This window comes from Triturus cristatus, chromosome 5_1 (genome assembly GCF_964204655.1).
Source record: "Triturus cristatus chromosome 5_1, aTriCri1.1, whole genome shotgun sequence".
In the NCBI taxonomy this organism is placed as follows: Eukaryota; Metazoa; Chordata; class Amphibia; order Caudata; family Salamandridae; genus Triturus; species Triturus cristatus.
Genome location: NC_140587.1, coordinates 802,996,846 through 803,013,011, shown reverse-complemented (window position 1 = coordinate 803,013,011; position 16,166 = coordinate 802,996,846). Strand labels below are relative to the sequence as shown.

At 49.2% G+C, this 16,166-nt stretch overlaps 1 protein-coding gene across 1 annotated transcript in view; it reads right to left on the bottom strand.

Moving 5' to 3' along the window:
- Positions 1-16,166, bottom strand: part of SMCHD1 (structural maintenance of chromosomes flexible hinge domain containing 1) — a 1,955,900-nt gene that overhangs the window by 930,330 nt on the left and 1,009,404 nt on the right. Inside the window, exons 29-30 of the mRNA XM_085605822.1 lie at positions 6,812-6,979; positions 5,966-6,091 (exon numbers count right to left, since the gene is read on the bottom strand). Of these exons, the coding sequence (XP_085461948.1) occupies positions 5,966-6,091; positions 6,812-6,979 (294 nt within the window). The remainder of the gene's footprint in view (positions 1-5,965; positions 6,092-6,811; positions 6,980-16,166) is intronic.

Genomic DNA, 16,166 nt, shown 5'->3' with positions numbered 1-16,166 from the left:
CAGGACCTACGCTGCCACCTAGACTGATATCTGCTTTCTCACCCTGAATGTGCAGGGAATGCACACTGCTAGAAGGTGCTATCCAGTTTATTCAGATGTCAAGAGTCAGCAGGCACAGATAGTTTTACTGCAGGAGACAGGCATAACGGCGAATGAATGAATCATTTGCATCAATGGTGGAGGGGTTCCCTATACGTCACCCTATATTCAGCCCATGCACATGGCACCATGGTGTGTATTTGCCCAGGTGTTCCTAGAAACGGATGTGACACTTGATACCAAGGGCCGCTTCGTAACTCTTGAGGGCCATCTTGACGGTCAGCCCATTCTCATAGTGAGCATTTAACCCCCAAAATGGAGCTGGGGCCCTTACGGGACACCCTTTCCGCCACCCTCGTCCACAACACTGCAGTATCATGGTAGCTGGGCGGTGACTACAACTGTGTCCTCTGCCTCGCACTAGATAGATCCCACTCTTCACTGCCACAAGTCCCCCCCCCCCCACCAATGTGCACAGGTACACTGCTTCTGCAATTGGGTATGCCATTGGACCCTCACCGACGCATGGCGATCCCAATACCCCACAACTCTGCTCTATTAATTTCATTCCATTCCTCACAATTTACAAGTGCCCCTGGACCGGTTTCTCAGCTCCCCTTCTGCCTTTCGTCCGCCACTCTGTTTACCTAGGTCATGTGGTCAATTACCACGATGCACATACCCACCCCCACTTGGCAACTCCCACTGGAATGTCTGGAGGACCTGGTGTTCCATAGTTTACAGAGGGACCACATTTAACAGTACTTCACCTGAAAACTAGGGGTCAGCCTCCACCAGGGCCCTGGAGTGGGACACCTTTAAGGTTTTGACGAGGGGCATCTGCATCCAGACAACAGTGGGCACCAGCAGAACCCTGGAGAGAGACATTACGACAGCTGAGAATGGCCTAGCTACACTGTGTAAGGCGGCCGACGGCAACCCTGCGCCCACCCAACTGGCCGAAGTGAAAATCGCATAAACTGCCCTTCTGAAGCACCTGCGCTGTTAGATTTTTTTAGTGCATGCGGCCAAGGTCCACAGGGAGGGAGAAAGGTCTGACAAACCTTTAACCTGGTTGGTCCGGGAGGAAACCACGATGCACCCTATCATATGTACCCCCACGGGCCACACTGTACGAACGCAGAACGACATACTGCTGACTTTTATAAATACTATTCCTCTATATACCAGGAACAGCCGGGTACTTAGACGAGCCACTCAGATGTGTTCCTTGCAGAAATCACCCTTCCACGTATATCGCCTCACCAGGCTCTCTTTAGATGCCACAATAACGCCTGCTGACACGAAGCAGGCGATCCGTGATCTCACCTGCAATACAATGTCGGGTTTGGATGGCCTGCCTCTCTAATACTACCACACCTTCTCATACGAGCTAGTGCCTCATCTGACAGCAGCCTTAGAATCTGGTGAGCTTCTACACGCGCTCTGGGAATCCCTCCTAGTATTCTTCCCAAAACCAGACAGAGACCCCAAGCAGTTGACTTTCTACAGATCCAAAGCCATCTTTGGGGAGAATTATAAAATCATAAGCAAGATTGTAGCGGACAGATACACCCAAATACTCCCGGAACTTGTACACATTGACTAAAATGGCTTTGTTTCAGGCCACAGCACTTCCCAGCTCCTAGCATACACTCTGCTTCTATATTCCAAACCCATCTCCCAGATTCGCTTGGGCCACCTGGTCTCGGCTCCTTTCCCAGTAGTCAGTGGGACGAGACCGGATTGCCCACTCACTCCATTGATGTTTACGCCTGCAATGGAACCATTAGTCATACGAATAAGCAAAGAGGGTCAGGCCTGGGGCATCCACTTGCAGATAGAATGCACGCCATTGCACGCCATTTCACTCTACGCGGACGATGTGCTCCTGTACCTCTGCAATGTGACAACGGACCTATCGCCATTTAAGGACACTCGGACTGCTCAAGTCTTGGCAGCTGGGCTTAGAGTTAACTGGTTCAAATCAGCTCCCTACCCCCTTAACCCAAACATGCAGCCACACGAGGTATGTTCGCCTTTATTGGCGTGCACAGGTGATTCGATATCTAGGAATTTACTTATACCACACTTCACAAATCCCAAACGGAAATTAGGATGCAAATGCACTACTGGCAGCCTCTTGCCCCCATATTCAAGAGTGCCTTGGCAAAAATTATATTCTTGCCCAGTCTTCTGTATCATTTTGCGAATCTACCAGCAAACCTGCCGCGCTTATTTAAAGAGCTGGACACTCTTCATTGTACCCTCATCCGGGGCATCAAACGACACTGGCTTGTGCTTGCAAAGTTGCAGCTCCCCTGAGCGGGGGAGTGCTAGGTGCTTCTTCATTTGAGGCATATTATCTAGCAGTCCATCTCCAGTGGCTGTCTCGGTGCACCGCAGGGCACTACCTGGGAGAGACCTGCACCGAACAGGGACTTATGCTGGTGCTAACGATTTGCGGCTTGCTTCTTCCACAGGCGCTACTATCATCACCCTGGACCTTGCAGGTGGCAGATACCTAGAACGATGGCCCGGATACATCGCCTCTCCCAAGGTTCCCCAATAATTGCACCAACCTTGCCTCTAGTCGGATTGCCCCAAACCCCAGAGTTCTATACCACTAGCAAACTAAAAGCCTGGACCGAATGCTCATACTCACACAGGGTGATCTTTTTGCTAACGGTCATCTTCTGCTGGTGGAGAAGAATGGCATCCCTCTAGGACAATTTTTATTGCACAGGCAGCTCTGTTATACTTTCCAAGCATTCTGGAATATAGTAATAGCAGAGCCCAATACTCACCCCGTGTTGCAAGCCATTCTTACCATGGGTGACGGGTGATACCTCATTACCTGGCTATATAAAGCCATCCAGTAACTGGCGGCTAACCCCCAGCTACACTACGCCAAAAATGGGGGGATGACATTGGAGGCTGTTACACGAAAGGGAATGTAGCGGAGCACTGGAATCCCCACAGCGGGTCTCCCATAACTCATGGTTCAAGAACATATAATTTGTCATCCTCCATAGGGCATACATAACCCCGTAACAACTGAATCGCTATTTCCCCAAGGCAGGAGTTTAATGCTCACAATGTCACATTTCTGATGCAGACGTTAAGCACATGTTGTGGTCCTGCCCAACCCTACAAAGCTTTTGGCACTCAATCAATCAATCAATCAATCAAAGCATTTGTAAAGCGCGCTACATACCCGAGAGGGTCTCAAGGCGCTGGGGAGGGGGGGCCGCTACTGATCGAAGAGCCAGGTCTTGAGGAGTCTTCTGAAGGCCAGCAGGTCTGTTTCCAGGTCTTGGCGGCGAGGTAGGAGAAGGATCTGCCGCCGGCGGTGGTTTTCCGGATGCGCAGGACTGTGGCGAGGGCGAGGTTGGCTGAGCGGAGGCTTCGGGTGGGGGTGTGGAAGCTGAGTCGGTCGTTGAGGTAAGCGGGTCCGGTGTTGTGTAGTGCTTTGTGTGCGTGGATGAGGAGTTTGAAGGTGATCCTTTTGTTGACGGGGAGCCAGTGCAGGCCTCTCAGGTGGGGTGTGATGTGGCTGCGACGGGGGACGTCGAGGATGAGTCGGGCCGAGGCGTTCTGGATACGTTGGAGTCGTCTCAGGAGCTTGTTTGTTGTTCCTGAGTAGAGGGCGTTCCCGTAGTCGAGTCTGTTGGTGATGATGGCCTGGGTGACGGTTTTTCTCGGTCGAGGGGGATCCATTTGAAGATCCTGTGGAGCATACGGAGGGTGTGGAAGCAGGACGCGGAGACGGCGTTGACTTGCCTGGTCATGGAGAGAGTGGAGTCGAGGATGACCCCCAGGTTGCGTGCGTGGTCCGTGGGTTCCGGGGCTGTGCCAAGCGATGTGGGCCACCAAGAGTCGTCCCAGGCTGATGGGGTGGGTCCGAGAATGAGGACCTCCGTCTTGTCTGAGTTCAGCTTCAGTCTGCTGTCCTTCATCCAGTCGGCTACGGCCTTCATTCCTCTGTGGAGGTTGGCTTTGGCGGTGTGGGGGTCTTCGGTGAGGGATATGATCAGCTGGGTGTCGTCGGCGTAGGAGATGATGTTGAGGCTGTGTTGTCGTGCGACGTGGGCGAGAGGTGCCATGTAGATATTGAACAGCGTCGGGCTGAGGGCACTCAGTACACACCGTCCTGAGCAAGGTCACAGAATTGCCAGACATATACACATGGAAGGCATGCTCCTTAGGTTTTGCTCAGAAGCAAAAAGCAACAAAAAGTATGCACACGATTCACAGCACTAGCCCTCTTTCTCGCCAAATGCACACTTACACTTCACTGGCGCCCACCTACTGCTCCTCAAAGAGCTGCCTGACAGGAGAGGAAGTAGACCTCCTTTATGAGGTTTGTGGCTGGTGCAAACAGCCCATCTACCCTCAACGGGCCACTCTTCTCATGTAATTTCAACAGGAGATGGGGACAAAGATTTACCCCATGAATTCACCCAAGCCCTTCCAGACCTCCGATATTCAGTTGTCACCGCCCCAATTGGGAGCTCACAAAGTAGCTTCTGTGCACGCTCCATCCTTACCCATCCCCACACCATCTCAATGATCCACAGTGTAGCAACTGTCTCTCTCAGCAACCACCCTGGTCGAATCCCACAACCTCTACTATTACTTCTAGACCTGCCCGCCTTCCCCATTAGATTAACCTTCTAATTTTATCCCAGTTTAAGCATAATGGCTCCACATTGATTGACACTCGCTGTATAATGTAAACACTTTCCAATGTTGTACCATTTTCTGTTATACAGGCAAAACCAGATGGTACATACCGCTTCAACTTATCAATGTCAATTACCAGCTGTTGCATGTAAATGCAGTTTATATTAAAAAATCTAATAAAAATAGTTTTCAAATCCCTCAATTTTTGCTATGGTGCAAGGGGTCTCATGTTAGGTCCATCTCCTGGACTCATCATGCTTTCTTTACTGCCCAATTTATCAAGTGACTCTAATCCTTTTAATTGCCGGACATTCACGTTCCAATATTGCAGTTTTTTTCAATATTTTTTGCATCTTTGACTGGGTTCTCCGGATTCACATGGGGGTATTCGCTATATCCATGAAAGGGCTAGAGTTAAGCAAGGGAATACTAATGGAGTAAGTGGCTGTTCACAGTGACAGAGACACTCCCCAAACTCCCACTTTCCTACCTTGAACATGGTCTGAGGGTGCTTCTGTATCCTTTGGAAAAATATTTAAAATACTTCAAGGACCTGTAGTTTTCAGCTGTGGTTTCTCTGTTCCTTTGTTTTTCTGCAATGCTTTTTTCTTTATTCGGCAAGGATGTCTCCTTCTCCTGACATGTTGTCCTTGATGCCCGGACTCACCTGGAAGCTTTACAACCCTGGACGCAAGCAAGTCACCAGGGTCGATAGGAACAGAGCCACAACAAGTAGTGTTCACCTCGCCAAGGTCCGACTGATGTGCGTTAATAGGATGGTTAGCTAATAGCCCCATATAGCCACAACTACCTTCCTCACAAAGAAAGTGTGCTCCTCTACAGTTAACATACAGCATAGCAGGTAGGTAAGCATCTGAATATTTGCTTTAGACACTCACAGTGATCCAGGTCACTGAAATGGGTTGTGAAAAAATGTGATGATTTGCAAAAACTACACTGCAACCTAATCTAAAATGTGGTGGTTTTCCTTAGAACACAGTCCGAGACTAGGCAGAGCACTGTGAAGAGGCCACAGCCCCTTCCTGCCAACCTGTGGGTTTTATTTGAAAATTGATAATGCCGTTCATTTAACAGTGTCTAGAATTTATAACACTAGGATTTATACACTCAACTGGCACAACTGTGATTTAAAAAACGATTATCAAAGAATAAACAATCCTGTGCTATATAACTTCTACCAACTTTAAAGTTTGACGCATGATAAAAAATATGTAAGTACCTTCATGTTGCCATCTTTAATGAGGTTTACTTTAATGTTGGACTCTGGAGACAGATTTCCCCACTCGTCGCAAAGTTGAACTATAAGAGGCTTTGGCAGTTCCTTTCCATTTATCACAGTAACAGCCTAGAATAAAACACAAAATGTTATGAATCACCTGCATGAAGATGAAAAATAAATATGTGTACATTGACAACATGTGAAAGAATGGGACATTCTAAATTTGCTCAGCAGAATAGAAGGATGTAAGAAAACTAAGCAAAATAAAAAAGCTTTCATTAAACCTACCAAAACAGGTTCTCAAAAAGGTTGACAAATAGATAGTACATCTTCTACAATCATAGGCTCGGGCAGTCGAATCCAAGCCAGCTATTAAGGATACAATACAATGACAGAGGTAACTCTACTGACATTCAGCAAAGGCAGGAGGAAGGAGACTTCTTCCATACAGGAGGTCTGCCAGTTTAAACAATGCATGACAATGTGATTGCTATATAACAGAGATATGTTTTGTGACTGCTTTAACCTTACAAGACTTAAAAAAAAAAAATCGAAGATGACTGAGGTACATGGACATGTGCAATCTGTGTAAAGTTTCGGTGTTGTGTTGAAAATGACTATAAATTGATCTAAAACCAATTTCAGGATATACTGATAGCTGCAACAACTGCGGAATCATGTAAGTGGGGCTGATTTTAAATGTCAGTGGCTATCCTGAAAATATGGTATGATTTCAGCCTTCCTGGATCAACAATTGACACCTATAACCGATACAATCAGCTAAAACTGCACGAGCCATTAAAGTTTCATTGCAATCCAAGAAAGGATGTCTTCAGACACACTTACCTGTTGTAAATCTGGCCAGTCCACAAGAAGCAGTTTACTTGGAAGCCCTGAAATTAAATTCATTCTTACAAAATCTGTAAATCCTCGCCAAGCAAAACACAACTCTTTGGTTTCAGGAGGGCCAGGAACAAACTTTATCCCTTTAACGATCATTGTCTGTGTGCTCGTCTAGGAGGGAAACAGAGTTGATGCATTATGTGAGCATTACTCACCACAAGAACTGAGGTCATTCACAAAATAATACCCTACTATACAATACAGTGACTACAATGAATGCATGATTTGATGCATATCATGTGAACACAACTTCCAAAAGTAAAAGGACATTTTTATTAGGAGAATCTACTTACCTAGTGGGTGCCATCTTTAATATGCAAGGCCTATTGGCAATGCATATCCATATTTCACACTCAGTGCTACAACTTACTCGACCGATAACCCGAGGCTTAAATAAACAGAAAAATACAAAACATCTAGAGTGCGATCAGCACCTTCCTAGTGCAGGCTGTATTTCTGAAGGCCACTACTAGAGGTCACTCGAATAAGGCACAAGCCCTTGTTTGCAGCAGACTGCTTAGGCTACTATGGAGGTTGTGGTCTTCTGTATTCTTTTAATGAACTCATGTGTTGGAATGCCCAGCTGGTTGCTAGGATGCATTTGTGAATTGGTAATTCCATCTGAGTTGGTTGTTTAAGGTTGCTATGCCTGCCTGTGGTCTCTGTTCCTTGTATCTTCTCTACAAGTCACTGCCACTTTCTTCTACAAGGGGTACCTAACAGAGGTCCTACAAGTCAGACACAAGCCCTTGCTTTAAACAGGCTGCATTACATTTTAAAGTTACTAAGGTTTCAGAAACATCCATCATTGGCCCCTCAATCTCAGAATATCATATAATCGTGACGAGCCCATACCCCTAAATCTCTTCTGTTGTTCAAAGTGAATAGAGGGAAGAAACAATGAAACATTCTCTAATTTTGGCATTACTCGGACTATAAAATTGGTTAAAATACCATTAAACTGCCAATGTTCTACTGATACAAATGAAAATGTGCCACAATTTCTAACGATGACCATTAGCCTGAGGAATACTGGTCTCAGCAAGATTTTACAATCATGTAAAAATTGGGTACAAGTGTAAATCAAACGGTAAAGATTCAAGTTTATCCCCACAAAGTCTACATTATTGACAGGAAAATGTAGTGTCCCTCTGCCACTATCCTCCAAGATTGGCAATGGGAATCAAAAGAAAACAAAACCTCATTAATTTAGTACTGATATTTTGCTTGGTATGTTCAGTAAAATACTACATTTGAGTATTCAATATAAAATTTGCCAGTTTAGGTTTGCCACATCTTTCCAAATTTCCCTGAAAGGAAATATTTTCTTGTTTCTTTGTCCACAGTTTTAAAATCCGTATACAGAACAGATTTGTGCCATAATTATTTAATCACAGTTTGGTTTGAAAATGTAATTTAACCTGCAGCAGATTACAGCATACCCTTTCCAACACTTATCAAATGATACCATGCTAACCAAACTAAACTCTAGCTTTTGTTGCAAGGGAGGGCTGAAACGCTGCAAATAGAAAATATAAGTAAGGCAATTACTTAAAACTTTGCGAAATTCCTGATTGAGCTGATCTCCAAATGTGAGTGCAGTGTGCCACTATAGGAATACAACAGGCACTGTGAACATAAAGAATGGAGGTCACAGGCAGTCTAAACAAAAAAGTTTCTTACCTTTGTAAATGGACTTAATAATGGATACTCTGTCTAACCGTAGATTGCCACTTTCTGAATACCCAAAAGTGCAAGACTGGATTTGGGGATTTTTCTCGGCACTGATTCTGCAAGCCAGCACCTGGCATGGTGCGGCTCCTCAATTACTTCATACCGCCGTGAAAGTGATGTAGAAATCACATATATGGACCACCCATGCCCGCTGATGTCAGTTTCTTTCTGGATGTCCACAGCATTGGACACCGAACTTACAAACTGCTTAGATGTGACAGTAAGCAGGTCTCTAAATTGGGATCTTTTTATGGGAAGTGAAGAGTCCATTCCACAGAACGGGGAGATAGGGGGGCGGCGAGGGATCTGCAGTTAGTTACAGTATCCACCAAAAAGAGCATTACCAAAGGAAGGTAACCTGTTTTTTTCACTACTACCGCTAATAGCAGATTTCTCACCTTGTAAATAGATACCAAAGCAGTACCTCCCAAGATGGTGGTTATGTGGAATGGCTTAAACAACAATTCCTGCAGTATCGAACGGGCAAAGTACAGTTTCCAATGAACTTGTCTGTCAAAGCAATAGTACTTGATGACCGAACAAGTTACTTACCTTGGGTAATGATATATCTGTAAGAGACATATATTAGTTATAGATTCCTTACCTTAGAATTATCCCCAGGCTTAAGACTGGATCCGGAGACATTTTTTCGTAGCAGTACCCCTGTGCGTCGGTAGGTGGCGTCGGTCGACTCCGCATTCATCGTCAGCTCCGTGATCGCTGGGATGAGGTCGCAATATCTACATAGGCGCCGCCCCTGCGTGCTGACGTCAGTTCTTTACACGACATTCTACGCCAGAAGCGCTGAGCCATGCAAGACACTGACCACTGGTGCACAAAACCACAGCCCTGAAAGGGAGTCCCTTACCTTAGAAGTCAGTTCGCAGAATGGGGAGGATGGGTGAGGCGGTAAGGAATCTATAACTAAAATATGTCTCTTACAGATATATTGTTACTGAAGGTAAGTAACTTGTTCATCTGAAAGAGTGTATTCGTTATAGATTCCTTACCTTAGAATAGGTACCCAAGCAATACAAACCCCGGAGTTGGGTCTGCAAACTAAGTTCACACCAGAAGGTCCTGGAGAACTGAGCGGCCAAAGAAGCTCTCTCTCTGGACATGGCTGTCCATGCAGTAGTGTTTTGTGAACGTGTGCAGGGATGCCAGGGCCAGACTGGGAACCAAAACCGTCCCTGGCAAAGTGCTCGGCCGCCCCCCCCGGGGGGCATGGGGGTGCCGCCGAGCTCTTTGCCAGGGCCGGTTTTTGGCCGATTTTGTTACAGGGCCGATTTTGCGGCTATGCTGCAAAAACGGCCCTGTAACAAAAACGGCCCCCAGGGGCCCAAAACCGGTCCCCACCCGTGCGGCACCCCCGGGGAATTGCCCGGTGCCCGCTATGGCCAGTCCGGCCCTGAGGGATTCCCACGTGGTGGCCTGGCAGATGTCACTGAGGGGGACTCCAAGTTCTAAAGCAGTAGCGGCTGCCGTCGCCCTGGTGGAATGGACACGCAGTCCTACTGGAGGCTTCTTTTTTCGCCAAGGAGTAACAGATTTTAATGCAAAGGACGACCCATCTAGAGATGATCCCTTTTCGCACTGCCCGACCTTTCTTGGCACACACATAGCCAAAGAGTTGATCGTCCACCCGGAATTGTTTTGTGCGATCCACATAGAATGATAACGTATGTTTTGGATCCAGACGGTAGAGTCTCTCCTTCCTCCTTAGAAGGATGCGGGGCGGGAAAATGGTTGGTAAAGTGATGGTCTGTCCTATGTGGAAAGAGGTAACCACTTTGGGAAGAAAGAAGGTCTAGTTCTAAGGACAACTTTGTCCGGATGAACAGCCAGGAAAGGAGATTTAATAGAAAGAGCCTGCAGCTCACTCACTCTGCGAGCAGATGTGATGGCAACCAGAAAAGCAGTCTTAAGAGTCAAGAGTCTGAGGACAATTATGTAATGGCCTGAAAGGAGCACACATAATGTACGTTAGAACCAGATTCAAGTCCCACTGGGGCATTACGAAGAGAATAGGAGGAAAAAGATGAGTAATGCCCTTAAGAAATCTATTTACAATAGGGGCTTGAAAAGAAAAGGCTGATCAGGAAGCCGAAGAAAGCCCGAAATAGCAGACAGATATAGCCTTTAAGGGTGCCCACAGCAGAGCCCTGCAGGGCCAAAGAAAGAATGAAGAGGAGAACATCTGAAAGGGGATCGGAATCATAGCCCAAATATTCGGGACTCGCTACTCGGGAGGATAAGCCCGAACCTGCGCTGTATCCAAGAACCCCCTAGATGAAAAGGAGCTTCTGAGAGGGAATCAAGTGCGACTTCGGCACGTTGATAGTGAACCCCAGCGAATGCAGGAGGTCCGCCGTAGTCTGCAGGTTGGAGACGTCACCCTGGGGCGAACGCGCCTTCAACTGCCATTCGTTGAGAACAGGGAAGACTGGAACCCCTGATCTGCGCAGATGAGCTGCGACCACCGCCATCACTCTCGTGAACAAGCGAGGGGCGCTGGTAAGGCCAAAGGGGAGCACGATAAACTGAAAATGCTTGTGGCCTACCATGAACTGTAGGTAATACTGATGGACAGGCAGGACGGGGATGTGAAAATAAGCGTCATGCAAGTCCAAAACTACCATCCAGTCTCCAGGGTCGAGGGCAGACAGGACATGAGCTAATGTCAACATTTTGAACTTCTCCTTACGGAGGAAGCGGTTGACCTCTCCAAGATAGGACGCAGGCCTTTGTCCTTCTTGGGTACCAGGAAGTAGTGAAAATAACCACAACCTACTTCTGGCACAGGAACTCGCTCGATAGCTGCCTATCTGCAAAACCCACCTGTCCGACGTTATGTTGTGCCAGTGGGGGTGGTGATGGCGGATCCTGCCGCCCACTGGCAACTGGTGGCCCTGAAAGGTCGGACTAGGAAGATTTGGGGGCTGCTGCAGAGTGGGCGCTGGTGAACTGGCCCACCCGCTGGCCCCCAGACCAACGTCCATGGCCGCGCAGAGGCTGGGTAACTTGCGCCAGCCTGTGGCTCTGGGTGGAACGTGGTGGGGCACCCCTTCCGTAACCACGAAAGGGGCGAAAAGCAGACTGCGCAGGGTGAGAGTTGGTAGCGAGGCCCAAGGATCTGGCCATAGCCCTAGAATCCTTAAAGTGCTCAAGAGTGTTGTCCGCTTTGTCGCCAAACAAGCGACGGCCATCAAAGAGCATGTCCAAAAGTGTCAATTGGTCATCACCCGTGAAGCCAGTGGACCTCAGCCAAGTGTAGCGTCTCAGGGCTACCGATGTTGAAATCGTCCTGCCTAGCGAGTCTACGGTGCCCAGCCCACATTGTATGGTGAACTTTGCTGCATCTCTACCCTCAGCCACTGCATGGGAGAGAACGGCCCGGGCCTCCTCCGGGCACTGTGGCACCACAGAGTGGGTGTATCTGCCCACGAGACATGCGGTGATCACCGGCCACAGTCCTAAGCTGCCGGAAGAAAACATCTTCTTCCCAAGATCATCCAGCTTCTTGGATTCCCTATCTGGTGGAGCAGTAGGGAACGCGCCTTTGGAAGTTGACGCTTGGACCACCAAGCACTCGGGGGTAGGATGCTGGGAGAGGAAAATGGGGTCGCCCGGGGCCGGGCGGCGGCGTCGGGCAATCAGCCACATGAGCCTCTGTGCTGGGCTTGGACCAAGTGCCCAGAAGGATGTCCGTGAGGGCCTCATTGAACGGCAGCTGGGGTTCGAAAGAGGCTGCTGCCGTTTGAAGCACCTCGGTCAGGAAGTTGGTAATGACCGCCACCGTAGGAAGCTCAAGGTTCATAGCCTCAGCCGCCCTACGCAACACCACAGCGCAAGATGCTATCTCCTCCTTGGCCACGGTAGGGGGAGAAAGCATGCCAAGGTCTGGAGAGGTGTCCAGCCACTGGCCTCACCCAACTCCTCTCTCCAGTCCGGTTCGTCCAACTGGTCTGCTAGAGGGTCAACAGACCTCTCCCAGTTCTACTCACCCTCCTCTGGTTGCCACTAAGGGAGATAGGGAACACAAGGGTAAAACATTGGTACAAAAGTACCGGCCTGCGCCTGTACCGGCGTAGGTCGATGCCATCCGGCTCCGTGTCTAAATCAGGGAGGAGGCCGGGCTCGACCCCGGCTGGGGACACAACCGGCGTCGGAGGGGGCGGAAGTGTCGCCAATGGATTCAGCGTTGGAGGAGGTGTCGTAAGGTCGACCAGCGCCGATCCGGATCCAGGCCTGCATTCCTGGGTCCCCTGCGGCACCGGGGCCGAAGCCACCGGCATCGAAGGCCTAGAACCCCATGCCAAGTCCGCGAGGCCCAACGGCACGCCGGCGGAGTCGGGCTGCCCAAAGATGGAGTGGAGGGCTTCGTAAAAACTACAGAGTTGGCAAGGGTCGCTCCGTCTTCCGGGAAGGGAGGGAAGCAAGGAGCCGACCCAGTAGGCTCCACGGACAGAGCCGAAGAACGATAACCTTCCCCATCCTACATCGTGGCGGCCGACGGACGGACGGGGAGAACGCGAAGAGCGACGGTGCTTCTTCGCCTTCTTTTTGTGCTTTGACTTACCCGAAGCCTACGAAGAGGAGTGCTGGTGGTGACTCCGCGACCGGTCCAGCAACCTCCCTCTCGAGCGAAGCTGACTCCTGGGTGTGAGAAGTTGGCCTGATGTATGATGTCACTAGTTCTAGTGTACACCTTATATCAGTCCAAACAACCCTTATGGTGATTGGTTGTAAAGTCAACCTTATAGACCAGCTATCCTAGTGGTAGCATGGACAAGAGCAGTCTTAGGCTAAACTCTGAATGGCATGTGAAGCCAGCTGTGATACCATATATAATCCCTTGAATACCAAATGAAAGGACACCACAACAGATATATATATAAAATAAAGTGTATTTATTCTAGTCAAACCCTCAGCACTCTTTATGAGATTCGAGGTAAGTACAACACAGTCTTATTCAAGCATACATTAAGTCACACAGGTAAGTAATACAGTTAGGCCCTAGAGGCCACGCAAACCATATACTAAAGAAGTGGTATAAGGACCACTGTCACGGAAATAGAATAGGCCTAGGCCTAGGGAATCGCTGGGGCTACACTACACTACCAACAGTTAGGAAGTGGGAGGCCCAAGGGATTCAGGTGCAGAGTGGAAACACTCACGCGTAATGCGTATAATCGATAAATAGTACAGTTCTGAAATAAGCAGTTTTAGGACACTTCTGAAGCAACTAGGAAGTCGAGACTCGGAAACTAGACCCTAGGATAGTCACTACCCTTGTGAGCACCGAAGTACCCAAGTTACCTAGCCCACAGGCTGCGGGTGCATAGGTGTGAACTTGCGTCGGGTTTCGTCGTGGACTTCTATGGATGCCTGAAGGAAAGTTGCTGACAGGCAGTCAGTGCAGAGTGTCCGGTGGATCCCAAGGCCGGGATCAAGAATGAAGGGTACCGGCAAGCAGAAGGGACAGAGTCAAGGTCACTAGCCAGTGACCACGTGGAACCAGGCGATGTCGTGAAGATGGCAGGTGAAGGGTGAAGCTTGTCGCAGCAGCCACAGGTACCAGGAGACGTCGAGGACGACCAGGGCCAGGAGACGAGCTGTCCCACGAAGGCTCTTGCTGTTGGCGGCGTCGAAGTCGAACTAGGACTCACCAAGCCTTGGCAAGCGGAACCCACGAAGAACGGAGGACTTGCTTCTGGTGCAGACCAGGAAGGTCTGGGGTGCTTCTCTTTTGCAAAGAAGCGGGAGCCAGTCTGGAGGAGCCAAACCAGCAGTGAAGATTTAAAGGTGTGTCGTCACAAAGGCCGCTAGCCAACGGGCAAGCAACCGGACAGACGCGGCAAGCAGGAAAATGCAGAAGGGCCCCACGCAGGACTCGTGGAGTGTGGGGGGCTGATCTTCGGTGCAGATGGTGCTTGGGGTTGGGGCTTCTCAATCCCCAGTGCACAACTCCGAGGGTGCCTCAGAAGCTGCGCTGGAAGATACTCGCCACTTTTCCCAGGTAGCCGGTCCCACGTCTCTCGTCGCCTCCACGGATCTCAGCTCGGCTGTGGATGTGGATCAGGGTCGGAGAAGTCTGGAAGTCAAGGCTCTGGTCGGGCTCTGCAGTCGGTCCCTCGTAGAACTTCAGCAAAGCAAAGGGTAAGTCTCTTGATGGTGCCTGTTTGCACAGGGTAGCCACTCCTTGGTCACAAGGGAGATTCTTCAGTCTTCTTCTTTCGTCGAATGTCGAAGGTCCAGAGTTTCTGTTCAAGTTGCAGGTTCAGGATAATCTAATCTCCTGGGGCCCAGCTACCACTCTTATACTAATCTGGGGGGCTGGGTTGCCTGCTAGGTCACGCCTTATGGGTGGGACCTGGGAGGGGGGTGGTTACACCCCCTTCCCTTTGTCCAGTTTCGCACTGGGGCTGGAGTGCCCCAGCACCGGTTTGGACTGGACTATGCATGGGACACCTTGTGTGCCCCAGGCATGTCTCATTCCTTTCAGCCCTCCCTGCCCCAATACACTAAAGTCTGTCTGTGGAGGTGCTAGCACCTCCCCAAGCAGGAAACCTATTGTCCAAGCCTCCCTTGCCCGGATCACTCCCAGCAGCAGGAGGTCAGACTCGTGTCTGTGGCAGCAGCATCCATTTTGTGATGCTGAGGCTTTGGTTAGAGTTAAACAGCAAAGTAGGATTTTAACATGTCTCTCCCTCTAGAAGGGGGGAATAATATCCTCATCACCAGAAAGGGTATGGGGGTATTATTCCAAAGTGTTAGACACCTTACACGACATGTTTTGATAAAGCCAAACCATAGTTACCATAACCGTTTAAGATTATAAGGCACTTTAAGAGTATATGGTAGGCTATATCATAGAACAGCTATAAGGACATGGTTCCGAAAGCTGCAGACAGGCTCAGCTCATGCTAGAGCACCATCTCACATGTTACCAAGCACTCTGCCTCCAGGATTGTTAAGGCCTGCCATAGGAGTGGCTGATAGGTACACATGTGTCTATTTTAAGGGTAGATATAGGTATACTATATCTAAGCAAGGGGTGAATACACGACCTTGCCCCAGCTGAGTGATCAGCCAGTTGTGTCTGATTGGAAGGCCAGACCAGGGGTGGCATAATACATGCTGCAGCCCCTGGGAGGCCTAGAGTACACCTATGCCCTGGGTACCTAGGGTACACTGTACAGGGTCCAATAAGGTGATCCTTACCAATTGTGTATGTACCTAGGGTACATGGAGTCCATTTTAAAGAGAGAGCAGACAGCCTGAGACCCTGAATGGCAGGATCTCAGGCCAACTAAGTCGAAAAACCAGCTAGACACTAGGCAAAAAGTTGGGGGTAACCATAGTCAGATATCCACCTTCCTACACCGGGCCTCAGAAAGCTTTCGGGACCGCTCCTGCAAAGACTTCGGATTCATGGCCCGACAGTCGGAGAACGACTTCGGGTCGCGGTCGCGCTCCAAGCACCACAGGAACACAAGGTGCAGATCTGTAACCGACATCAATTTGTGACGTGAGTCACAAGGTTTGAAGGCGGTCCGCC